Source organism: Babylonia areolata, chromosome 13 (assembly GCF_041734735.1).
Source record: "Babylonia areolata isolate BAREFJ2019XMU chromosome 13, ASM4173473v1, whole genome shotgun sequence".
In the NCBI taxonomy this organism is placed as follows: Eukaryota; Metazoa; Mollusca; class Gastropoda; order Neogastropoda; family Buccinidae; genus Babylonia; species Babylonia areolata.
Window position 1 is genome coordinate 17,455,483 of NC_134888.1, and position 27,867 is coordinate 17,483,349.

The following is a 27,867-nucleotide window of genomic DNA, read 5'->3' on the forward strand; positions in this document are numbered from 1 at the left end:
AGCAGCATTGGTGCTGGATATCGCGCCATAGAAAAAAAATGTATTATTATTAGATATGGAAACAAACGTGCACGTACATGTTTGTGTGCTACTTGGATCTTTTTTCTTTTTCTTCTTCTTTCTTTTTTTCCTATGATTACATTCTTCCGTGGGGGTTGCGGAATCGGCGACCTCAGTTGTGGGGGTCTGAGATGGAGGCTGAGACATTGGGGAAAAAAAAAGTTTGGGAATGGCGTTGGCCATTTTACCAATGCTGGAAACACTCCCTTCCTCCAGCAGAAATAATGAGTCCCCCCCCCCCCTCATCCCCCCAGGAAGAAAAGACTGCCACGCGCACGCACGCACTAACTTACTCACGCGCGCGCGTGTGGAACTGTAAAAACTGTCGAGCTTCAAGCATTCCACTCCAAAGTGGCAGGAGGGGACTATTTCATAGGCAAACCAAGCAGTCAGCCCACTGTTAACACCTTCAATAACACCGTACCGAGGTAAATGTGGATACAACGCTGTTTGGTTCTTCACTTCATGCTTGCTTTGAAAAGGACACTATTACTGTTGTTACGAATGTTTGTGTTTATGGTTTTGTTTCTTTATTCTTTTTTTTTTTTTTTCTTTCTGTGTTCGTGGGCTACAACTCACATATTCATTCGTATCCATATGTGGAATTGTACACACACACACACACACACGCGCGCGCACACACACACACACACACACACACACACACACACACGCACGCACACACATACATCACCAACATCAAAATGTTCATTGTCGGATCAAAGTAATTTCGTACAAACAGAAGACAATACAACTGATTAAAACATAAGAACGACACGAAACCAATCTCAGGAAAGGATCTGCGGCAGTCATCAACTCCGTGCTAAAGTCTGTTACAGCGATTCTCATGAGCTGTCAAGTCTGTGCAATTCTTAACAGTTATCAACTCCATCTTAAAGTTTGTTACAGTAATTCTCAAGAACTATCACGTCTAAGACAGTGATTCTCAACAGTTATCAACTCCGCTTTGTCGTTTCTTACAGCAGTTCTAATTAGCTATCAAGTCTATGACAGTAATTATCAACAGTTATCAGCACCATCCTACAGTCTGTTACAGCAGTTCTCGTTAGCTATAATGTCTGTGACAGTAATTATCAATAGTTATCAACTCCATTTTACAGTCTGTTACAGCAGTTCTCGTTAGCTATAATGTCTGTGACAGTAATTATCAATAGTTATCAACTCCATCTTGCAGTTCGCATGAGCTACCAAGCCTATGACATTAACTCTCAATAACTGTCAACTTTATCTATAAAACAATGCAACACAATACAAACAAAACAATGCAATCTCTCTCTCTCTCTCTGTACCTCTCTCTCTTTTTCACACACACAGACACACACACACACACACACACACACACACACACACACACACACACATTATCAGTACAACTGGAAATTACATGTACATTTAGACTCGTCACTCACACCACACTGCCCGTAGTCGAGTCCAACATAAATAAGAACATGACAAAGGTTTAACTTAAATGTGATAAAAAGCTGAATTAAAACACGTAAGTAATAAAACTCAGCAGCTTGATTTAACATACAGTAAAAACAAACAATACTATTTTGATTTATATTCTAATTTGAATTTAAATTTATATTATACTAATCATATATCATATTTCTCCCTTTTGTCAAGAAAAATTAAGAAGCACTGTTTCCGAATAAGAGGCACTACATGATTACAAGTTTTCATTCACACCTAAAAAATCAATCAGGAAAAACTATGACACATGCACAATCACCGCCACCCACCAACCTATTATTCTCATACAACTGCGACCCGGTGCCTCTTCCTTCCTTCCACCCACTCTGACCTCCTGTCTATTCTCTCCCACACACGCGCGCCTTGCATTGCAACTGGTATAAAACGCGCGCGCACACACACACACACCCACAACACCCCCCACCCCTCCCTCCGCCACCCCCCACCCCCTCTCTCTCTCGCTCTCTTACACGAGTCCAACAACAACAGCAACAAAAAAAAATGTCACAAATCGATAGCTTGATAATGTTCGCGCTGCCTATCAATGCTGTGTTCAAATAGCTGTGGAAGTGAAGGGACAACTTACTGAAACGGGGGAAGCGGGGAGGGGGAAGGCAGTGTGTGAGTTGGGGGGGGGTGGGGTGTCTAAACCTACCGCTTCTGTCTACCCGTTTACTGTTAAAATCTGAGTAAATAGGGTGAGTTTCGTCGTCTAAAACTGTATAAAAAATCTACCTGCCATCTTTTTCTCTGGAATACGTTGTCAAAACTGTCTTGTCTGCCCGTTTTTGCTTGTGATCTTGTTAAGTCTGTCTTTGTCTTGTTTGGTCGCATTCCCGCCCCGGCACGAAGAAACATGAAACAACAGAACTCCAGTGTGTGGAGTGATGGCCTAGAGGTAACGCGTCCGCCTAGGAAGCGAGAGAATCTGAGCGCGCTGGTTCGAATGACGGCTCAGCCGCCGATATTTTCTCCCCCTCCACTAGACCTTGAGTGGTGGTCTGGACGCTAGTCATTCGGATGAGACGATAAACCGAGGTCCCGTGTGCAGCATGCACTTAGCGCACGTAAAAGAACCCACGGCAACAAAAGGGTTGTTCCTGGCAAAATTCTGAAAGAAAATCCACTTCGATAGGAAAAACAAATAAAACTACACGCATGAAAAAAACAAAAAACAAAACAAAACAAAACAAAACGGGTGGCGCTATAGTATAGCGGAGAGCAGCCCGATTTTCACACAGAGAAATCTGTTGTGATAAAAAGAAATACAAATACAAATGAAACATTTCTGGCAGCTGGTTACACACATTGAAAGATCTGAGTTTCATGAGACAGTACATTCGGCTGTTTGCTTCTTATTTACAGGTACATTTGAGTGTTCATTCCATGAACGTTTGATGTCAATGATTACACGAAGACATCTGTATGTCTTGACCTTTTCGACAATCTCACCTTCGATGACAATCTGATCGATATTTGGTTTCTTCTTCCTGTAATTAATAACAAGTTCTTTTGTTTTTGTAACATTTATCTCCAAAAAAAAGATTCATCATCACACAAAAATCCGTAAAATTGTCGTTTCCCAGTCTGTACTCAGTGCTATTGTCATCACCTGAAGAAGTCTTATCAGAACTGAATCGTCAGCGAACTTAAGCCGAGTGTTGGGCACTAGTAATAATAGTGATAATGATAATACTAGGGTTGCTGTAGTATGAACGATCTTAGCAACGCCAGCAAAGTTTTTTTTTGTTTGTTTTTTGTTTTTGTTTGTTTGTTTGTTTGTTTGTTTTTTGTTTTGTTTTTCTCAGCGTTAATCAAGCATTGCCCACAAGTCCAGGCAACTTCCACAGACTCGAGACAAAAATTCTTAACGCGAAACAAGCTTGGCGCTGCTAAGATCGCCTGTTTGGGAGCAGCCCAATAGCGCGAATAGTCCCAAAAAGGGCACCCCGAAAGCGCAAACTTTGGATAGTCCAAAAGCGCGATCTGACACAGACCCGAACCTGACAACACAGTATTATCCCAAAGCGCAGCGGTCAAGTGGATGGACATTCCATTTATTCCACATCACATGCGTTTTGCTGTGCAGATGTTGGCGCGAGTCAGGGGATGGGTATTCCATTCGGTGTCAGAAAATCTGGTCACACATCATGATAACAACTAACTTAGCGTACATCGGCACAGACACACAGAAGTCTTGTGCACGGTATTCGCTAAAACAACAAACAAACAAACAAACAAAAAACCCATTGATATCATCGCCTCTGCTGCGATCAGCCAGACGCGCTTTGAGGACATAATCGCTCGGCGCGTGGAGTAATGGCCAAGAGGTAACGCGTCCGCCTAGGAAGCGAGAGAATCTGAGCGCACTGGTTCGAATCCCGGCCAGTATTTTCTCCCCCTCCACCCTCCACTAGACCTTGAGTTGTAGTCTGGACGCTAGTCATTCGGATGAGACGGTAAACCTAGGTCCCGTGTGCAACATGCGCTGAGCGCACGTAAAAGAACCCACGGCAACAAAAGGGTTGTCCATGGAAAAGTTCTGTAGAAAAATCCACTTCGATAGGAAAAAAACCCCAAAAAGACAACCGCAGGCAGGATTTTTTTTTTTTTTTAAATAATAATAATAAAGATTTTTTTTTAAATGGGTGGCGCTTTCAGTGAAGCGACGCGCTCTCCCTGGGGAGAGCAGCCCGAATTTCACACAGAGAACCCTGTTGTGACAAAAGGAGTAATACAATACAATACAATTCAGCTGTCCCAGGACGCGCTTTTGAGCTATCGTCTTTGAGTACAAGCGCTATTTGGAAGAAAAAATGTATATATATAAAAATTAAAAAAAAGAAGAAGAAACAAGTTCGCGTCATGACTGTAGACCACACCTCCCCCCCCCCCTTCCCATTGTTCAAACCACCCACGGGTCCCAGTGTCACGAGACCCTCGGTCTTTGTCCGTGGACCACTAGGCCATTGTGGCCCCTGTCCTTCCGGGCGCCGAGCGTCGGACCGGAACGGTCAGTCCCGCCTTCATGTGGGGCGGAATGGGGCGACCACAGGACAGCAACAGGGAGCTGAAGGTCAGCATGGCTGCACGCACACAATATAAACACAAACACACGCGCGCGCGCGCACGCACAAGCACACACACACACACACACACACACACACACACGCAACGAGTCACATACATGCATATATACATATACGTTGGTGCGCGCGCGCACACACATACACACACACACACACACACAGAGGCAGACGTGACGCGTTCAAGAAGATAACACCCATACCACTGGAAAAAACAACAACCAGCCAACCAACCACATAATCATCCAACCGGTCAAACATCCAACCCAACTAACCAACCAACTACCTAACCGGCCAACCAGCCAATCTGCCATCTAACCACCCACCAAACAACAACCCCACGTCGCAACCACTCCGTCACCACCACAAACTTTCCAACCATTCAGTCACCACCACCACCACCTTCCCAACCATTCAGTCACCACCACCACAAACTTCCCAACCATTCAGTTACCACCACCACCACAAACTTCCCAACCATTCAGTCACCACCACCACCACCTTCCCAACCATTCAGTCACCACCACCACCACCTTCCCAACCATTCAGTTACCACCACCACCACCACCACCACAAACTTCCCAACCATTCAGTTACAACCACCACCACAAACTTCCCAACCATTCAGTTACCACCACCACCACAAACTTCCCAACCATTCAGTCACCACCACCACCACCACAACCACAAACTTCCCAACATTCAGTCACCACCACCACCACCACCACCACAAACTTCCCAACCATTCAGTCACCATCACCACCACCAACTTCCCAACCATTCAGTCACCACCACCACCACCACAAACTTCCCAACCATTCAGCCACTACCACCACCACCACAAACTTCCCAACCATTCAGTCACCACCACCACCACCACAAACTCCCCAACCATTCAGTCACCACCACCACCACCACCACCAACTTCCCAGCCATTCAATCACCACCACCACCACAAACTTCCCAACCATTCAGTCACCACCACCACCACCACAAACTTCCCAACCATTCAGTCACCACCACCACCACCACAAACTTCCCAACCATTCAGTCACCACCACCACCACCACCACAAACTTCCCAACTATTCAGTCACCACCACCACAAACTTCTCAACCATTCAGTCACCACCACCACCACAAACTTCCCAACCATTCAGTCACCACCACCACCACCACAAACTTCCCAACCATTCAGTCACCACCACCACCACCACAAACTTCCCAACCATTCAGTCACCACCACTACCACCACAACCACCACAAACGTCCCAACCATTCAGTCACCATCACCACAAACTCCCCAACCATTCAGTCACAGTCACCACCACCACACACTTCCCAACCATTCAGTCACCACCACCACAAACTCTCCAACCATTCAGTCACCGTCACCACCACCACAAACTTCCCAACCATTCAGTCACCACCACCACAAACTTCCCAGCCATTCAATCACCACCACCACAAACTTCCCAACCATTCAGTCACCACCACCACAAACTTCCCAACCACTCAGTCACCAGAACCACACACGCACACACAAAGGTGCTGTCTATCACCTGTTAGAGCGCAGGCCGAAGATAGGAGGAAGACGCCTCTCCATCCAAACATCGGCAAGATGACCTCAACAATCAGTGCTGACGTCAGCGTGATTATGACCTGCACAGTGACGTCAGCCTCGTCATCATTATCATCGTCATCGTCAACAAGAACGACAGACAACTGGCAGCAGTATCAACACACACACACACACACAAGCACGTTCACATACACGCTTCTCTCCCCCCCCCCCCCCAACCCCTGCCCCGCTCCACATACACAAGTGACGTCATCCTCGTCATCACCATCATCATTATCGATGTCGTCGTCTTCACTGTAAACCTTTCATCTATGGTTTTCATGAAAAATAAATATGACTCTATTTTTTATTCTGATTGTGATTTACACACAGACAGACGCGCGCGCACACACAAACACACACACACACAGTTTTCTTTCTTTTTTTTTCCTCGCTTCCACGCCTTCTTGGAAAACGAAACCGAAACCGAAACCGAAACCTCCGCTGACTTACCCCCGTGCTGCTGATGACGCCTAGCACGAAGATGAAGTTCCGCGGGCCGAAGAGCGAGAAGAGCACGGGACCCTGCAGGCCGTAGATACCGCTGAAGGCCAGGAACATCGTGCACACCCACACGAAGAACATGGCTGACGACCCCACCAGCTCAGTGGTCAGGAAGGTGCCAGAAGACACGACCAGAATGCCTTGTGTCGTCAGCATCACCGGCTGAAAATCACTTTGGTTCAGTTCCCGCTCCGTTCCGTTCGCAGATTCAGGTTATGATACAGTTCAGGTAAGTTTGGTTAAGTTTCTGTCTTTGCTGCTGTGTGCACATGTCAAATGATTGGTATAAGGACAGGCCCGGTGCTTCCTTTTTTGAGGAAGTGTCTGGATTTGTTCCAATGTACCTTTTATTTACCTGTGTGCTAGCTGAATCGGTAGCGTAAGCATCACCGACTTGAAGTTGTGTACCTTGTGTAATGGAGAGAGTTACCCCTCTTTACTATTTGTTAAGTTTGGACCAGTTCGATTCAAGTTAGTTTGGTTCGATTTGATTCAGGTTATAATACAGTTGAGGTTAGTTTGGCCCAGTCTGGGTCGGTTCGATTCCGGTTAGTTTGGTTCAGTTTGGTTCAATTCGATTCAGGTTATAATACAGTTGAGATTAGTTTGGTTCAGTTTGGATTGGTTCAATTCAGGTTAGTTTGGTTCAATTCGATTTAGGTTATAATACAGTTGAGGTTAGTTTGGTTCAGTTTGGATCGGTTCGATTCAGGTTAGCTTGGTTCAGTTCGATTCAGGTTATATTACAGTACAGGTAAGTTTGGTTCAGTTTGGATCAGTTCGATTCAAGTTAATTTGGTTCGATTTAATTCAGGTTATAATACAGTTGAGGTTAGTTTGGTTCATTTTGGATCATTTCGATTCAGGTTAGTTTGGTTCAATTCGATTTAGGTTATAATACAGTTGAGGATAGTTTGGTTCACTTTGGATCAGTTCGATTCAGGTTAGCTTGGTTCAGTTCGATTCAGGTTATAATACAGTTGAGGTTAGTTCGGTACATGTTGGATCGGTTCGATTCAGGTTATATTACAGTACAGGTAAGTTTGGTTCAGTTTGGATCAGTTCGATTCAAGTTAATTTGGTTCGATTTAATTCAGGTTATAATACAGTTGAGGTTAGTTTGGTTCAGTTTGGATCGGTTCGATTCCGGTTAGTTTGGTTCAGTTTGGTTCAATTCGATTCAGGTTATAATACAGTTGAGATTAGTTTGGTTCAGTTTGGATCGGTTTGATACAGGTTAGTTTGGTTTTAGTTCAATTCAGGTTATAATACAGTTAAGGTTAGTTTGGTTCAGTTTGGATCGGTTCGATTCAGGTTAGTTTGGTTTAGTTTGGTTCAATTCGATTCAGGTTATAATACAGTTGAGATTAGTTTGGTTCATTTTGGATCGGTTTGATACAGGTTAGTTTGGTTTTAGTTCAATTCAGGTTATAATACAGTTGAGGTTAGTTTGGTACATGTTGGATCGGTTCGATTCAGATTATATTACAGTACAGGTAAGTTTGGTTCAGTTTGGATCAGTTCGATTCAAGTTAATTTGGTTCGATTTAATTCAGGTTATAATACAGTTGAGGTTAGTTTGGTTCAGTTTGGATCGGTTCGATTCCAGTTAGTTTGGTTCAGTTCGATTCAGGTTATAATACAGTTGAGGTTAGTTTGGTTCAGTTTGGATCGTTTCGATTCAGGTTAGCTTGGTTCAGTTCGATTCAGGTTATAATACAATTCTGGTTAGTTTGGTACAGTTTGGGTCGGTTTGATTCAGGTTAGTTTGGTTCAGTCTGGTTTGTTCAGTTCAGGTAATAACACAGTTTAGGTTAGTTTGGTTCAGTCTGGTTTGGTTCAATTCATACATGGATTTGTTCGAACGCAGTGATGCCTCACGGGGAAACTAAAACTGAAACTCTATTCTATTCTATTCAAGTCTAGTCTACAGATTCTATTCACGTCTAGTCTATCTTTTCTAGTGCAGTCAATTATTCACCAATTACCCCATCCTGATCTAGTCTAGTCTACTGAACCAATGCAGTTCAGTTAAGTTTGGTTCAGTTCAATTAAGGTTATAATGCGATCAAATAAGTTTGGTTCAGTTTTGTTTGGTTCGATTCAGGTTATAATACAGTTCAGGTTAGTTTGGTTCAGTCTCATCCGGTTCAATTCAGGTTATAATACAGTTCAGGTTAGTTCGGTTCAGTTTGGTTTGGTTCGATTCATGTTATAGTCTAGTTATGTAATCACCAAGTACCCTTTCCTGGTCTAGTCTATTCTGTTCACGTCTAGTCCAGTCTACTCTAGTCCATCTCGTCTAGTGTCGTCATGTACTCACCAAGTACCCCATCCTGTCCGCAAGCAGGCCCCAGATGGGCCGTCCGACGGCGTTGAACACGGAAGCGAAAGAAGCAACGAGCGCCAACAAGTGATCGTCGATAATGAACGTCTGTCCAAAGGCCTGGCGTCGAACAGGAGAGAAATGGTGTCAACTTCTTCACAAGCAACTCGTGAGGCCGGTAGCAGCATCCGGTCAAATTTTTGGATGTAAGTAGTATATCACAACGCAATCGAAAGCTTAGTAAAAAGGGGGGAAAAAGGCATCTAAATGTGTATGAAAGCCTAATTTATTGGAGTGATGGCCTAGAGGTAACGCGTCCGCATAGGAAGCAAGAGAATCTGAGCGCGCTGGTTCGAATCACGGATCAGCCGCCGATATATTCTTCCCCTCCACTAGACCTTGAGTGGTGCTTTGGACGCTAGTCATTCGGATGAGACGATAAACCGAAGTCCCGTGTGCAGCATGCACTTAGCACACGTAAAAGAACCTACGGCAACAAAAGGGTTGTTCCTGGCAAAATTCTGTAGAAAAATCCACTTCGATAGGAAAAACAAATAAAACTGCATGCAGAAAAAAATACAAAAAATGGGTGGCGCTGTAGTATAGCGACGCGCTGTCCCTGGGGACAGCAGCCCGAATTTCACACAGAGAAATCTGTTGTGATAAAATGAAACACAAATACAAATACAAATAAATGTGACACTGTTGTGGACTAAGGATGTTTGCTCGAATGAACAAAGAACTTACATAACGTTCTGATAAGGAGATCCCTTGCCTGCATCTTTGTGAACTGGCACGATGAAAACGAAAACAGACCTCTGTAAAATGGCACCATGAAAATGAAAACAGACCTCTGTAAAATGGCATAATGTAAAGGAAAACAGACCTCTGTAAAATGGCATGATGAAAACGAAAACAGACCTCTGTAAAATGGCATAATGAAGACGAAAACAGACCTCTGTTAAATGGCATGATGAAAACGAAAACAGACCTCTGTAAAATGGCATGATGAAAACGAAAACAGACCTCTGTAAAATGGCACCATGAAAATGAAACAGACCTCTGTAAAATGGCATAATGTAAAGGAAAACAGACCTCTGTAAAATGGCATGATGAAAACGAAAACAGACCTCTGTAAAATGGCATAATGAAGACGAAAACAGACCTCTGTAAAATGGCATGATGAAAACGAAAACAGACCTCAGTAAAATGGCACGATGAAGACGAAAACAGACCTCTGTAAAATGGCACGATGAAAACGAAAACAGACCTCTGTAAAATGGCATGATGAAAACGAAAACAGACCTCAGTAAAATGGCACGATGAAGACGAAAACAGACGATAGTAAAAGGGCAGTACGAAGACGAAAACAGACCATAGTTAAATGGCACGATGAAGACGAAAACAGACCCAGGTAAAGTGCCACGCAACGATGAAGACAAAAACAGACCCCAGTAAAATGGCACGACGAGGACAATGACAGACCATAGTAAAATGGCACAATGAAGTTTGAAACAGACATCAGTGAAATGGCATGATGAAGACGAAAACAGTACATAGTAAAATGGCACGATGAAGACGAAAACAGACCCTGGTGAAGTGGTTAGCGTCGCGAACTGACGGCTGGGAGGACGCGGGTTTGAATCCCAGCGGAGGCGGGTTTTTCGGCTCGTGGCCGGCTCCTATCCAGAGTTGAGTGTGCTGTGGGCTTAAATGGGAAGACTGGGACCACACTGTCGAGTATCATCCACTTCAAGGATGCGTCTTTGGATGTGTTGCTCTAATTACCTGACCAACACTGCAAGTGTCTGTATCTCTCGGGCCTGGTTAACGCCGGGATATCATTATGACAGGAAGCGTAGAGTATAGCCTTGTCACGCAGTTCCAAACCAAAATGGACCCCCATAGCAACATCGTCATTGTCATCCTCCTCCTCCATCATCATCAATATAAACAAAACAGTCTCAAAGTCTGTGGCCTTTCATGCCCTGCTCTCATGGTGACCTCAGTTTCGATGCCCCTCCACTTCCGTGCTTGGGGTGAGTCCTGTCAATGTCTTCAGTGTGGACAGATTCATGGGGGGCTGTTGCTTTGAGGGACGTGGCGGCGTTCTCCACTCTGGGAGGGGCGCCCACTCAGTCTGGCTCCGGGACTTAGACATTATTGTCGTTAGTAGGGGGCTTAGTAGGTGGTGTCCTAGGTACGTTAAATCAGAACAGGCACCACTGAACACCACCGAAGTGACTCAGCAGCAGTGCAGGGTTTCCTCTGGTGTGTGGCCTCTTGGCGGCCTAACATCAAGGCTCCCTGCGGACTGCCGATGCTGGAACTGTGACGGACGAACCCGGCTGTGGCCGTGTATGGGGGAATCTAAATAAGCGGCGTGGGAGTAATGCCACTGAAACGGTGCAGATGATGGGGCAGCAAAAATAAATAAATAAATAAAAGGCACGATGAAGGCGAAATCAGACCTCAGTAAAATGGCACGATGAAGGCGAAAATAGACATCAGAAAATGCCACGATGAAGATGAAAACAGACTATGGTAAAATGCCGCGATGAAGACGAAAGCAAACCTCAGTAAAATGGCACGATGAAGACGAAAACAGACCATAGATGAGGACGAAAACAGACCTCTGCACACGAGCACAGACCTTGTAGAAGGGCACGACAAAGATGAAGGCATAGTCGAGCAACAGATTGGTCAGCCATAGTGTCCACGTGACGCGCATCGTCATTATTTTCAGGGGACTGTATTCGGGACTGCAAGGCAAAGGAGTGATCGTTCCACTGTGGATGTGTAGAAATGAATAGACACACAAACACACAGATACATACATAGATGCATACATACATACATATATGTGTGTGTATGTTTGGGCGTTCGTGCACGCAGTGTGTGTGTGTGTGTGTGTGTGTGTGTGTGTGTGTGTGTGTGTTAGAGAGAGAGAGAAAGGGAGGAGGACACACACACACACACACACACACACACACACACACACACACACACGATAAAACAACAACAACAACAAAACCACACACCAATACACAAAATTATAAGAAAAACACACACACACACGAAAAAAACCCACTCACATTCTCTCCACTGCCTCTTCACCCATCAAAGCGGATGAAAAGACATCTCCGTGTTCTTGCTGGAAACGTGAAACGATGCCTTCGCCTGGATGTGGTTCCTCTCTCAAGCCATTCGCTTCCACGACCACACCCCTGTCTTCCCTCTCACTTTCTTCTTCTTCTTCTTCCTTTTCCTGATTCCCAACCATACCTGAATCTGTCGGTTTCTCTGTCGGCACGGGATCATCAGCAAGATCTGGTGGCGTGTGCTCAGTTTTGGTGAGGTGTTCATCTTCCACCACCATCACCTCCACTGTGGTGTCGCTCTTTGGCGGGCCTGGGTAGGAGAAACTGAGGAGGCAGAGGAGCTGCAGGCCGGTGAGAATTCCGCCCAGTACCAGGAAACAGGATGGCACACGGTGCAGCAGCTCCGCTTGTGTGAAATACCTGGGGTGTAAAAAGAAAAAGACCACCAGTCAAGAAAAAATACTCCCCGCCATCCAAAAGAACAACACGCTCGAGTGAAATACCTGGGGTGTAAAAAAAAAAGTCGATCAGAAAAGAAGAAATGAATTAGAAAAGAAGAAATGAATTAAACTACCCTCCACACCCCCAAACAAAACAACAACAACAACCCCCCACGCCCATAAAAAAACCCCTCAAAAACAAAACCGTTCGAACGGAATACCAGTGTGGTGTAAAGCAAGTCCATCAGTCAAACACCTAAGGGTAGAAAAATCCATCCATTCAAATGAATAAATAAATGAAGAAATAAATAAACGAAAAATACCGCTTGATTGAAATACCCACTTCTACTACTACTACTACTACTACTAGTCTGAAACACACACGCGGTTGCAGGTGGGGGCATGGGACGCCAGCAGGCAGGTCAGGTGCACACACAGCTCTATGTCAACGATCCAGAGCACCTGGCGGCGGTCTCCCTCGAATGTCCTCACTGAATTCTTTGGTGGGGGTACTCTCAGCAGCAGATTGACGTAACTTATAGCTGGTCTATAACAGCAAAGTGAAAGCTGTATGATCAATGGTTTCTCCATTGCAACGGGAAGTCATTTACAGCTTAGTCTTTTGTGAAGGTCTATGACTCAAACTGGGAGGCAAAATTGCACCGGCTCTTAGTGCTGCAGCCTTGGGGGCTAGTTGGCCTTTGGGAACCATCTCAACGCCGACCGCCCCAAAGCCATCTCGGCCGAGAGAGTGGGGATGTTATTTGGGCAAGACACTCTCCACTATAATAAGTTTCTAGTTCAAATAGTCGGGGCAGCAGTTGCCTCTTCTGCTGTTCTGGTGGTCATCGTCGGACCACCATACATATCATACATAGCAGCAGCAGTTTAAGCTAGCCAAGGTTGAAGGTCTACCCATTTGACGTTGGCCTCGCGGTTATCTGTATATGGTTTTGGGCGTCCCTGGTTGCGACTGCCATACGTCAGATTCCATAGAAGAGCTGTGTGGGAATTCTGGACCCTTCCATGCAGATGACATGGCCAGACCCTCGAAGCGAGGCCAGGAGCACTTGGCCCCTTTGTCGGTTCGACACAATTTCGGAAAAGGTAAACAAAAAAACGTAAAATAAGTAAGAAGGATAACAGCAGAAACCCATAATCCTGTGTGTATGAATGTGAATAGAAACATAAAAAGTACATCCTGTTTATGTCTTTATTGGAGGAACGGAGCACTGTAACTCTCACTGAAATAAACCAGGCAGCCAGGAGCGAAAAGACGGCAAAGTGGGCGAACTGACTATGGGGCGAACTGACTGACAATGGGGCGAACTGACGATGGGGCGACACGACCAGATACCCTTGGCATCGATGCTTGTAGTGCCGGCTCTGTCTGGGACTTTTTGATTAGTGATGCGGTTTTGTCACTGGACGCGGGGAACGTGTGTGGAAATTTCTCCAGACGTTTGGTGTGCATGCGGTACAAAGTCCATGTGTCACAGTGTTGTGAGGATTACCGCATCGTATACCTTGAGCTCGGTAGAGAGGCGGACATCCTTGCGTTGCAAGACTTTGGTGTGAAGTCTGTCAAGTGCCTGGCACGCTGTCTGTATGTATCCTGGCTGTAGTCTCCCTGTCCGGGGAACAACTGTTAGGGAGGGTGCTGCCCAACTACTTTAAAGGCATCGACATCCTTCAGCTGTGTGCCAGTGATGATGATGTATTGCTGCAAGGGGGTCGCTATTCTACTGCAGACTAGAGAAGGACTTTCGTTTTTCCGAGACTTGATTGTCAGGCCGAACATCATTGGAATCTTCGGAGAACTTGTCGACAACTGTCTGAAGGTGGCTCTCCTCATGGGCCATCAGGGCGCAGTCATCGGCGAGCAGAACTTCTTTTATGAGCCTCTCCAATGTCTTTGTCTTTGAAACAAGGCGTTTCAAGTCAAACACTGATCCATCCGGGCGATGCCTGATGTAGATACCGAGAACAAGGTTTCTAAACGCATGAAGCAGCAACTTCCGTATAAAAAAAAAGCTAGACTACATTTACAATGAGCCCAGCCAGTTGCTGCCAGCAGTTGACAGCAAATGGCCAAGAATTGTGCGCACGTCATTTGTGCTTTCCCACCATATATGCCGGGGGTAAGAATTCACACTGGCGACTAGCCTTCTCATGTCGTCTCCAGCCAACTTTTTGATTTGTCTCGTGTAGACAGACGAGACGGGTGGCTGGTCCAAGGGACTCTTCAATGATGCTAGCAGCGTGAATCCCCAGTAATATTCGTTTATTCCGTCTGGAGAGCGCCGTAGCTGACAGCAACTGGCTGTGTTTTACTGAAGCACGTTGCTGTGTCAGTCTGAGTATAGCACTATCACTCGGGTGTATTGCGTCGTTACTATCACTCGGGTGAAAAGGTGCCGCTATTACCCTGTGAGTGTTTTACACTAAATGGAATTGAAAAGTCATGTCCACAAACCATCAGATCAGTGAATATTACTATCACACGACGGAAACGTCGTGGATTTATCTTGTGCCAACTGTCTCACGAGTGAATATCCCTATCTCCATCAACTGTAAATTCCAACTTATTCCTAGAACATTTCCACTCAGGGGAATGCGGTCTATTCTCTCTGATTTCCTTTGGTTCCCTATGTTTGTTGCCTAACTTTACCTGACACAATAAGATTTCATACAGGGAGGAAAGCCTACCATCTAAGAGATGTGGAAAGGTAGAGAGTAGGCTCGAACCAACAAATGAATAAGACACACCACCATGAAATAGACTGTGACGAGAGGGAATAATTTCACAACATATAACAACTAACAAGTTCTGAAGACTTGATTCATTTCTAGATCCTTTGTTTATTCAGTCACATATTTTCAACATTCTGGGCTAAACATCATATCACTTAACTATCCATAATAGCATTCTTCAGTCATCAACACAGACATCCTACGACCTGTCCTAACCTAACTACTGCCTATGTTGACTTAGAATCTAACACGTCACATACCTCTTGAAATCATCATCTAGCTGCAGACCGGTCTTCTAAGGGTTTGCTGTGGCCTTTCTCTTCGGGTCTGCTCCTGGGGTCTGCTCTGGGAACTGCTCGTGGGGTCTTTGTGTTCAGCCTTATATACAGCCCGGAAATGGCCAATCTCCCCACTGGTATTCCACGTTAATGAAAAATAATCACTCGCCTACATCTCTGGAATTTATTCATTTGCCTGCCGTCCGGCCGCATTATCTCAGCTGGGAGTTACACATCGCTGGCTTGCTTTCTTTGTGCTCTCGGACACATGTCCAGCATAACGGACCTCACTATTGCCTGATGCCCCTACGTGCTGGACCGACTGGCCTCGGAGTGTGCGAGTCCATTTGTACTCAGCTGACCCTGTGGTGATCTAATCTGTTAATTGCTACACTGCCTGGGTCTGTCCGGACATCACTCATGAAGGCTGGCTTCAGTTAACGTTTCCACGCTCATTGCCATCTGCCCTTCCTTGTTCCGAGAGCTTCTAAGACTGCTATATGCAGTGTGATATTAGTGTGAATGTAGCCTTAAACAGCACTGGAGCGAGCACACAGCCCTGCTTCACCCGTTGGAAATGCTGAAACTCTCAGAGAGAGTTCATCATCTGATAATGACTCTCAACAACAACAAACACACACAAAAAGACATACAGAGAGACAGAAATAACGACAAAGACACAGACAGTGACAACGACAGAGTGAAAACAGAGTCAGAGAGGAGACAGGGACAGAGAGGAGACAGACAGGAGACAGGAACAGAGAGGAGACAGAGGAGACAGGGACAAAGAGGAGACAGAGACAGAGATAACGAACAGAGAATAGAGACAGAGAGAAGACAGGGACAGAGAGGAGACAGAGAGAAGACAGGGACAGAGAGGAGACAGAGAGAAGACAGGGAGAGAGAGGAGACAGGGACAGAGAGGAGACAGAGATAACAAACAGAGAGGAGACAGAGAGAAGACAGGGACAGAGAGGAGACAGGGACAGTTTCAGTTTCAGTAGCTCAAGGAAGCGTCACTGCGTTCGGACAAATCCATATACGCTACACCACATCTGCCAAGCAGATGCCTGACCAGCAGCGTAACCCAACGCGCTTGACAGGGACAGAGATAATGAACAGAGAGGAGACAGAGTGAAGACAGGGACAGAGATAATGAACAGAGAGGAGACAGAGTGAAGACAGGGACAGAGAAGAGACTGGGACAGAGAGGAGACAGAGATAACGAACAGAGAGGAGACAGAGAGAAGACAGGGACAGAGAGGAGACAGAGAGAAGACAGGAACAGAGAGGAGACAGGGACAGAGAGGAGACAGAGATAACGAACAGAGAGGAGACAGAGAGAAGACAGGGACAGAGAGGAGACAGAGAGGAGACAGGAACAGAGAGGAGACAGGGACAGAGGAGACAGGGACAGAGAGGAGACAGAGAGGAGACAGAGATAACGAACAGAGAGGAGATAGAGAAAAGACAGGGACAGAGAGGAGACAGAGGTGACAGGGACAGAGAAGACAGGGACAGAGAGGAGACAGAGATAACGAACAGAGGGACAGAAAGGAACAGAGAGGAGACACGGACAGAGGAGACAGGGACAGAGAGGAGACAGAAAGAAGACAGAGATAACGAACAGAGAGGAGACAGAGAGAAGACAGGGACAGAGAGGAGACAGGGACAGAGAGGAGACAGAGACAGAGATAACGAACAGAGGGACAGAAAGGAGACAGAGAGAAGACAGGGACAGAGAGGAGACAGAGATAACGAACAGAGAGGAGACAGAGATAACGAACAGAGAGGAGACAGAGAGGAGACAGGGACAGAGAGGAGACAGGAACAGAGAGGAGACAGAAAGAAGACAGAGACAACGAACAGAGATTGGAGTGAAGAGAGAGGGGACAGCATCACACGACAGACAGATAACCCTGACCTGTTCTCGCCATCGACGACATCAGGCTGCAGGTTGTGAGGGTTGATCCACTTGGTTACCACCTGGTTCCACATGAACGCCCCTCCCCCGTAACCACCCATCGTGATGCCCGCCACCAGCCCTTTGCGGTGAGGAAACCACTGCCCACCATCACCATCACCACCACGATGACGACGATGATGACGATGACGACTACGACGATGATGATTATGATAATGATGATGATAATGACGACTTTCATTATTATTTTCATTACTACTACCTTTTTTTTTTAATATCATAATCATTATTTATTTATTTATTTATTTTATTTTATTTATGTAAGCTTATATATATATATTTTTTTTCTCAAGGCCTGACTAAGCGCGTTGGGTTACGCTGCTGGTCAGGCATCTGCTTGGCAGATGTGGTGTAGCGTATATGGATTTGTCCGAACGCAGTGACGCCTCCTTGAACTACTGAAACTGAAACTGAACTGATGATGATGATGGTGACGATGACGACTATGATTATGATGGTGACAATGACGATGACGATAAATGATAATGACAGCGATTATGATGATGACGATAATGACAACCATGATGATGATGATGGTTACGATGAAGACCATGATGACAATGACGACGACAATGCTGATGATGATGATGATGATGATGACGACGATGACGATGATGATGATGCATAAACTGGCTTCTTAGTTTTGCTCACATTGCTGTTCTTGTGGTCATCGTCATCATCGCCGTCACTGACACAATCATTTGTTTGAAAGTTGGTCCATCATAATGGCGCCACTTGCGTTATCAACATCTTCGTCGCCATCGGCATCATCATCATCATCGTTGCATGTCGTCGTCGTCGTCGTCATCGTCGTCATCAACATCACAATCGTTTTCGTTCAGCGTTGGCATTCTTTATTCGTTCGTTGTTGTTGCTGCTGCTATTTTTGTTTTGTATGTAACTCTCTCTCTCTTATTCATCTCTCTCTCTCTCTCTGTTTTCCCTTTATCTCTGTCTTTCTCTTCCTGTCAATATGCCCCTTCTCCTCTCTCTCTCTCTCTCTTCTTTCCCACGGCCACTGACCTTCCTCTTCTCACTCTACTCCCCCTCACACCTCACACATTGTTCTCACCCCACCCCCCCACACCCCCTCCCCACTGGAGGAGGCACGCACCTTGAGAGCCAGGTTGAGACTGTTGGGGAAGAGGATACTTTGCGAAAACCCCTGCAGGACTCCGTTGACGAACACTAGCACCACAAAGGGCGCCTGCAGTGCCCAGTAGGTGCCAAAGAACGCTGCCCTGTAACAGACAACAACGCCAGGTGTGATCGATGTATTTCTGGACTAAAAGGCTATGCCAGTCCTGAATAAAAAGCTGATTTGTGTTTGCACATTTCTTTTGTCGTTGCTGCTGTGTGCACATGTCAAATGATTGGTATAAGGACAAGCTCGGAGCTGCCTTTTAGAGGAAGTGTCTGGGTTTGGATGAAACAAATCTTTATTCGGTAAATATGTTATACATGTACAGACACACAGCTGAGCAACAAGTAAACATGTTATACATGTACAGACACACAGCTGAGCAACAAGTAAACATGTTATACATGTACAGACACACAGCTGAGCAACAAGTAAACATGTTATACATGTACAGACACATAGCTGAGCAACAAGTAAACATGTTATACATGTACAGACACACAGCTGAGCAACAAGTAAACATGTTATACATGTACAGACACACAGCTGAGCAACAAGTAAACATGTTATACATGTACAGACACACAGCTGAGCAACAGCAAGCTAACAGTTTATATCGTGCTCAGGAATGTGATTATTTTTGTTACTTTCGTTTTCCGGCTGGTGAACGTTACACAAATACAATCATGTTGAAATACATTTGGCTTTACGCCCTTAAGGTCAAGTTGTTCGTGGAATACATGTTTTCCAATTGCATATATATGACAGTCATTGCAGTCATTGTTTCCTTCCCTGTGTGCTTGCTGAAGAATTTACACTGGATATAAACATCATTTTTCAGATTCATTGTTCACAACAGAAAGCAGAAATAAGGTCAGAAAAACAAGAAGTCAACAAATAAGACAAAGAAGAAAAAAACAGATACATATGGAGAGGGAATAGGATTACACATAATCATACTTAAAATATACCGACTAGACAGGAAATATTGAAAACAATTCAGCCAGAAGATGTGGCGAGTCACACCTACACACCGGGATCACTGTCTGGCTTTATTCCAATGTACCTTCTTTTTTTACCTGTGTTCTTGCTGAAAGGGTAGCATAAGCAGCATTGACTTGAAGTCGTGTCCCTAGCACATGGAGAGAGTTACAACTTCCTATTGTTTGTAAATCCTTTACTCTCATACTTTACATATTCAAGCAATGGCAACCAAAGGTATTGAACAACGCCACCTCTTCCTGCAATACTAATCACTCGTCCTCAGTGTGATCGACTACGGACTTGGGCTAACAACACCATCTCAAAGCAACCTCCTAAAATTAGAGTTCAAAATGAAGCTATGAGGCTGATCCTTGGAACAACAAAAGACACGCCAACAGAAACCATGCGATACCTGCTTGACCTTCCTTCAGTGCAGGCCAGAAACAAGTTAGAACAGGGTAAGACCTACTTCAAAGCATTAGAAAACCCTCAAAACCCACTGCATGACGCAGTCAAAGAACCAAAAGGCAGCCGTCTAGGACGAGGAAGATCATGGATGGGGCAAGCAGAAGACACAATCCAGCTAGTATGCCGACTACAAGACCTGAAAGAAACAAAAGAATGGGAGGAAAACCCCGAAAACCTCAACCATCTATTCAACACAGCCATTTCACCCACTCTGGGAAGACATTGTCGGGAATGGCCAGAGGGCAAAACTGATGCGGAAGTGAAGCCACTCATAAAAGAAAACAGTAAAGAAGAGGACATCATCATATACACAGATGGCTCAGTCACCAAAGACCAATCCGGTTGGGGATCCACTGCGAAACAAAATGGAAAAGCAATTAGGGAAGAGAATGCTGCCTACAAAGTCACAACTTCCAGCCTAACGATGGAAGTTGAAGCTGTGACACATGCCCTCCAGTGGCTATCGTCCATCCATATGCCCGGAAACCAACATGCCATGATTCTAACCGACTCAATGAACCTCATACAGAAAATTGAAAATGGAATGGAAAGCCCAGAGTGGCATAAGGCAATGCGCAACTTTCAGATTAAAAAATTCACATGGTCATACTGCCCGGGACATGCAGGTGTTAAGGGAAATGAGCGAGCTGACAGACTTGCTGGTAACGCAACAACAACGAGCGGCCTACATCTAGGAAAATCGGAAATCCTCAGAAAAGTCAAAGAATATCAAAAAGAACAGGTACAAGGCCATCACACCATCGATCGCCTCAAAGAAATGAAAGCAGAGAGAGGGAGCGGCCGTAAGTCTAGCATGAAAGGTATAGCACGATGCTTTGCAAATCAAACAAATATCGGCATCATTTCCAAACCAACATTGCGCAAATTTCTTCAAAACGGAACAGAGTCTCTGTGGGCTTTTCCAAATACAATAGACTGAGCAACACACTAGACGCCACATTCTTGGCATCAGAGATCTTTTCCCATCCCTCTTGCGGCCAATCAGTGGCAGCCTCTGTACGTGTGTGTATGTGTGTGTTTGTGTGTATGTGGGGGTCTGTGTGTTTGAGTGCGTTTGTGCAAGCACGAGGGTGCAAGTATACACAAGTGTCAGGAGAGTTCTGTGCATGTGCGTATGTGTGTGTGTGTGTGTGTGTGTGCGAGGGTGAGTGCGGGGGAAGGGGGGGGGTAGAGGATGAGGTATGTGTGTGTATGCATACCTACATTGTGGGAGCAACAGAATATTGGAACGTGCGGTTGTATATATATATATATATATATATATATATATATATATATATATATATATATCTTTGTGTATATGTGTGGGGGGTTGGGGGTGGGGATATGGGCGTATGTGTGTGTGCTTGTACAAGTAAGTGTTCATCTGTGTGTGTGTGTGTGTGTGTGTGTGTGTGTGTGTGTGTGTGTGTGTGTGTGTGTGCCGTGGAAGCTGCGATACGTAGCCTAGAAATGAGTGTGTGGAGGGGGGTAGAGGAGGTGCAGGGTAATGTGTGTGGGTGTGTGTGTGTGTGAGTGTGTGTGTTGGGGCTCATGTACGTTTATGTGTATTTGACTGTGCTTTCATATCTGTGAAACTACATGTTTGGTGCATATCTGTTATGCATATGTGGGTGTATGTGTGAATGTGTCTCCATGTTTTACATTTATTTGCTTATTTATCATCAATGTTGTCTTTTTATTTATTTATTTATTATCATTATTATTATTACTACTAGTTTTTTATATTATAATTATTATTTATTTATTTATTCATTTATTTATGTACGCTTATAATTGACTTCATCAAGTTTATGCGCCTTATACATATTATTAGTAGTGGTAGTAGTTATTTTTTATGTATTTATCTATTATTTATTCACCTTTTTTTTCTCAAGGCCTGACTAAGCGCGTTGGGTTACGCTGCTGGTCAGGCATCTACTTGGCAGATGTGGTGTAGCGTATATGGATTTGTCCGAACGCAGTGACGCCTCCTTGAGCTACTGAAACTGAAACTGAAACATATTCAAAAGATCTGCTGCACGGCGAACTATCAGAGGGATCAAGGCCCCAAGGCTGCCTCCGACTAAGATTCAAAGACGCTTGCAAACGGTACATGAAAAGTACAGGTATTGACGTGCTGTCTTGGGAAAGCCTTGCGGACTCACGTGGACCCTGGAAATCTGCCATTCAGAGAGGGGTGAAACAAGCAGAGAGAAGCCGCATTGACTCGCTGGGGAGAAAAAGAGCCACACGCAAATCAAATTCTGCAAACCAACCAGCATCTACCTGTACGTGTCCCACATGCAACAGAGATTGCTACTCCAGCATCGGTCTACACAGCCACAGCAGGAAGTGCAATGCCCGGCAGTGACGACACTTCTGGTGCAGCCATCGTCTCTCGAGACGGAAGGAGGCCGACGACGACGACGACTCTCATAGCCTCATTATTCTTTAATTTCGAATGCCAGGTGTCATCCTTTTTCTTTTCTTCCTTTCCTCTGCAAATGAGTTTGTTTTACGAATGTAATTCCAAGGCAGGGGGCAATGAAATAACGAGAAGAAAATCTGTCACCAGTTTGTAACTGAAAGTCCCAATCTTGTCAACCTGTAATTCAATTATCCGTTGTTTTTATTAAAACATGCTCGTTTTCGCTCTCCCCACGTTAGAGATATTAATCATCCCAAGTATTAGAACTGACACGCTGCTGGAATAGAACTACATTTATGTACACAAGTTGTCCATCATTTCTTTCCATCCAGATGCAGTCTTTACAAAACTCTGCAGGCTGGAGCATTAATGTGTTCTTTTAGCCAGTGTTTACAACTTTCGCTTTGCTTACCATCGTTTTGACTAACGTGCTCCTTGGACTTCTGCTGATTGTGTGTGTGTGTGTGTGTGTGTGTGTGTGTGTGTACGCACGCACACACACACACACACACACACACACACAACACACACAAACACACACATGAAACACACACACACACACACACACACACACACAACCACACACATGAAACACACACAGACACACACACACACACACACACACGCATAACACACACAAACACACACATGAAACACACACACACACACACACACACACACACACACACACACACAACCACACACATGAAACACACACACACACACACACACACACACACACACACACACACACACACACAACACACACACACACACACACACACACACACACACACACACACACACACTTTACACAAGTAGCCCCCAAACAACTGAAGACCCAAGAAGACCCCCTTCCACTCACGCGTTCAAACAGATGCCGAACAGAACGAAGATTCTGTTGGGGATTCTCTTCTCCAGGAGCCCCATAAAGGCAATGCTGGCAGCCGCCACCAGCCACAGACTGTTGTACAGCCACAGCACCTTGCCGTAGTCCACTGACGTATCGCCCGTGACGTTTCGCACGTATGACGTCAGATAGGGCGCGAAGTTGCCTGGATCATAAAAAAAACAACAAAAAACCGCATGACATCAGACATAGATCCCCAGAAAAAAAGCGTTTGAAAGGACATGATACACATATATACATATAATGATGTATGCATTTTTTCTCTTCTTTTTAGCGTAATACATATTCACAGCACCAGGGGAGGTGTCTGAATCATGTGTGACGATCGGAATACGGCCCAGCCCAGAGCTAGTTATTTTGAGGAAGTGTCTGGGCTTGTTCCGATGTATCTTTTATTAGTTATTTACCTGTATGCTGCTAGCCGAGTCGGTAGCATAAGCAGCATTGACTCGAAGTTGTGTACCTTGTAAATGGGGAGAGTTTTAACACTCTTTTTTGTTGTTTGATAATCTTTTCCTCTCCTGGCCGCATTGTTGTTCTTTCGAGTCAAAAATCCATCGAGGCAACAATGTGTTTGTTCTGTACTGTCCGTACAATTTGTGTAGCATAGTCAGGAATATTGAAAGGCTATGCCAGTCTTGAATAATGGAAAACGAAGACATCTAGGCTTGGAATTCTCTGTCTCTCTCTCTCTCTTTCCCTCTCTCCACACACACACAGAGACACACAGAGATACACACAAACATACAGACACAGACACACACATACATCTCTCTCTCTCTCTCTCTCTATATATATATATATATATATATATATATGTATATATATATATATATATATATATATATATATCTTACTGGTGATGCGGGTAACCCTAAGAATGACTAGCACGAACGTGCAAGCAGCTACCGTCTTTATAGAAAACGAGGACATCTGGGCTTGGAATTCTTCTCTCTCTCTCTCTCTCTCTCTCTCTCTCTCTCTCCACACACACACACACACACACACACACACACACACACACACACACACACACACATATATATATATATATATATAGAGAGAGAGAGAGAGAGATATATATATATATATCAGCCTAAGAGAGTGACACTTCAGTATAACCCCCTTTCCCTTCAATTCCCCTCCTTTTCTTCCCCTTCCCCCTCCTTCCGCTTGACAGACACCTTCCCCCTCTCCCCGCATCCCACCATCATCGCCCTCTCCTCCAGCATCACGTCAGTGAGCTGAACTGCGATTTCCAGTCATTGACTTGAACTCACCTCCAACAGACAACTGTGGCCTGCCAACAACTTAAAACTGAGAAAGAGTCTAAGACACGAAACGCTTTATCGTCATCTTAAGGTACCTTTGATTTTTACACTATTTGTTATTATTTTCAATTGCGTTTTGAAAGGTCCAGCAGTCACCATTTTCACACACAATTGTGTATGACGACATGCTTACAGAGGAAACAAAACAGCGAACATGGATTAATTTCACTGAAATTATATTACAGAATCTTGGCTTAAGACACGTTTGGAATAATCAGTCAACATTCAATATTCATAGACTTAGCCACGTTATAATGAATAAACTAGAATATGGATATGTTTTATTCTGGAAGAGAAACAAATTTGAAAATAAATCTAAACTACTATTCGATAATAAAATTATCGTGAATACAGAACTGACCCTTATTTGCTTGAAGGATATCTTAATTATAATCAAAAACAATCATTGTGCAAAGTAAGAATATCCTGTCATGATTTAGCAATGGAAAAAGACCGCTATTTCAACATCCCAAAAGAAAGTAGACTATGTTTACAATGTCAAACAATAAAGGAAGAATATCATTTCTTAGATGACTGCGAATTATACAAAGAAATTAGAATAGAATTCATTCAAAAAATTCAAAATTACATTCCAAATATTATTAAACCCAGTCAGCTAATACTGGAAGACAAACTTGTGGGACTGTTTGGGAAATTTGTCAGTAACTGCTGTCAAAAACGCCATAGCGTCCAGGAGTTATTCAATCTCTTGTTCAATATTTATCTGTTTTGTTTTGCTTTTTTGTGCGTGGTTTCATGTAACTTTGCATGCGTGTCTTACAAACCTTGTTCAGGTTTAATTGACATGAAAATTGATTCTGATTCTGATTCTGATTCACACACACACACACACACACACACACACACACACACACACACACACACACACAAACAGATATCTTACTGGTGGTGTAGGTGACCCCAAGAGTGGCTTCCACGAGCGTGCAAGCAGCCACCGTCACCACGGCCCTCCAGGAAGGCAGGGATGCCAGACAACGGGACAACCCGGTCCTCCTTGTCCTCTTCGATGACCGAGGTGTTTTCGCTGTTGTTGTGGAGGTGGTGGTAATGGCAGCCGCAGGTGTGTTGATGGCTGTGTCTGTTGATGCTTCCGGTGTCATGGCGGAGGTGGTGAGAATTCCGGATATATATGTATTGTGTGTGTGTGTGTGGTGTGTGTTTGTGTGTGTGTGTGTGTGTGTGTGTGTGTGTGTGTGTGTGTGTGTGTGTGTGTGTGTGTGTGTGTGTGTGTGTGTGTGTGTGTGTGTGTGTTTCTTTATTTGGAGATGAGGGAGCGAAGAGGAGACAACTTCGGCGTAGTACTGTGTGGAGTTTTCCCCTCTGAGATATGTGTGTAAAACAGAAAATCAGTTTCAGTTTCAGGAGGTGTTAAGGCGTGCGCACAGATCCATATTAGCTGCACCACATCTAGGTAAAAAAAAAAAATAAATAAATAAATAAATAAAACCGAAAGAAGAAGGAAAAACATAGTAGATGTCTGACCTACACATAAACCCAATGCGCAAGTCAGGCTTTAATAGCCTTTGCTAGGTTGGTGTAAAATACTAACATGAAACAAAAAAACCAAATGATTAAGCAGAATGAACAATTAAGCAAACAATTAAAATATAACAAATTGAAAGATAAGTCGTCGGAGTATTGTCTTGAACTGTTAGTGTAACACACTACTCATAAGTTCTATCATCATCATTATCATCATCATCATCGTCACTTCATCACTTCCTCCCCTCCTCTTCCTCCTCCTCATTATCATCGTCATCGTCATCACTAGCAGCCGCAGCATCAAAAGCAATGACTACAGCAGCTGCACCAGTAATAACATCAGAACAAGCAATGCTGGGGATAACGACAACAGCAACATGAACAACAACAACAATAGAAGAAACGAATTAACTCTTTCCATACGAACGGCGAAAGAAACGGCGTTAACAGCGTTTCACCCCAATTACCATCATCAAAGTATTGTAAGCGGAAGGCTCTTATACTGAAGAGGTGAATGTTGACAAAGAATACCACAATTCTGACGACGGAAGCTAAAGGTTGGGTCATTCAGACACCCACTGGACATCCGAGGGGTCTGTGTAGATGAGAAGAGAAGACTGGCCGTACTGAGTGAGTTAAAAGAGAAGAAGATAGTAATCAGTAATCCGCAGCAGACACAGCAGCAACACAATGTTTGTAACAACAATGGCTGTCGCAACAGCAACAACAGCGACAACAACAGCAGCTGTAGCAACAACTCTTTCACCAAAGAGGAAGATAATCACCACAATAGTCATCACCTCCACTATGGGGCCTGATACAGTCACACACACACACACACACACACACACACACACACACACACACACACACACACAACTCGGATGAGACGATAAACCGAGGTCCCGTGTGCAGCATGCACTTAGCGCACGTAAAAGAACCCACGGCAACAAAAGGGTTGTTCCTGGCAAAATTCTGTAGAAAAATCTACTTCGATAGGAAAAACTGCACGCAGGAGAAAATACAAAAAAAAAGGGTGGCGCTGTAGTGTAGCGACGCGCTCTCCATGGGGAGAGCAGCCCGAATTTCACACAGAGAAATCTGTTGTGATGAAAAGAAATACAAATACAACAAATACACAAACACACAAACACACACACACACACACACACACACACACACACACACACACACACACACACACACTCCACCCCCACACCACTCCCCGACACACACACACACACTGTTAACGAAGATTGTCAAAAACACAAAATACTGACTCCCCATAATCAATCACACTTGAGAGGTTTACCGAAGAAAGAAACGATAACGTCCCAAGATGAATACAATGGACGACAAACAGGCAGATGGGCTGGAGAGACCTCAGACTTGCCGGCAGTCGCTGGGGGTGGCACCAGAAAAAACTGGCTGAGGACCGTGCAACGTACTGAC

At 44.6% G+C, this 27,867-nt stretch overlaps 1 protein-coding gene across 4 annotated transcripts; it reads right to left on the minus strand.

The window, feature by feature from the left end:
- Positions 1–1,400: 1,400 nt before the first annotated feature.
- Positions 1,401–27,867, minus strand: LOC143289108 (apicoplast pyruvate carrier 1-like). Of its 4 annotated transcripts, none has more exons than XM_076597964.1 (11): positions 27,728–27,867; positions 25,817–26,253; positions 23,537–23,726; positions 18,762–18,888; positions 17,588–17,727; positions 12,186–12,611; positions 11,744–11,852; positions 9,088–9,210; positions 6,714–6,926; positions 6,202–6,301; positions 1,401–4,640 (listed from the first exon to the last, which is right to left on the minus strand). In XM_076597964.1, exons 2-11 carry the CDS (start codon positions 26,031–26,033, stop codon positions 4,516–4,518), a joined length of 1,770 nt encoding a protein of 589 aa, XP_076454079.1. In that variant the 5' UTR covers positions 26,034–26,253; positions 27,728–27,867; the 3' UTR covers positions 1,401–4,515. The 4 variants fall into 4 exon arrangements, with proteins under 4 accessions (XP_076454079.1, XP_076454081.1, XP_076454080.1 ...); XM_076597966.1 differs by having other exon boundaries at positions 25,817–26,340; XM_076597965.1 differs by having other exon boundaries at positions 27,715–27,867.

Bases quoted from the DNA above. Each gene is read 5' to 3' on its own strand.
- LOC143289108 (XM_076597964.1), bottom strand. From the start codon at position 26,033: ATGACACCGGAAGCATCAACAGACACAGCCATCAACACACCTGCGGCT. The intron at 12,612-17,587 runs GTCAGGGTTATC...TTTACACCCCAG, and splicing joins GTCGTCGATGGCGAGAACAG to GTATTTCACACAAGCGGAGC. The intron at 6,927-9,087 runs GTGAGTACATGA...AGTGATTTTCAG, and splicing joins CGGACAGGATGGGGTACTTG to CCGGTGATGCTGACGACACA.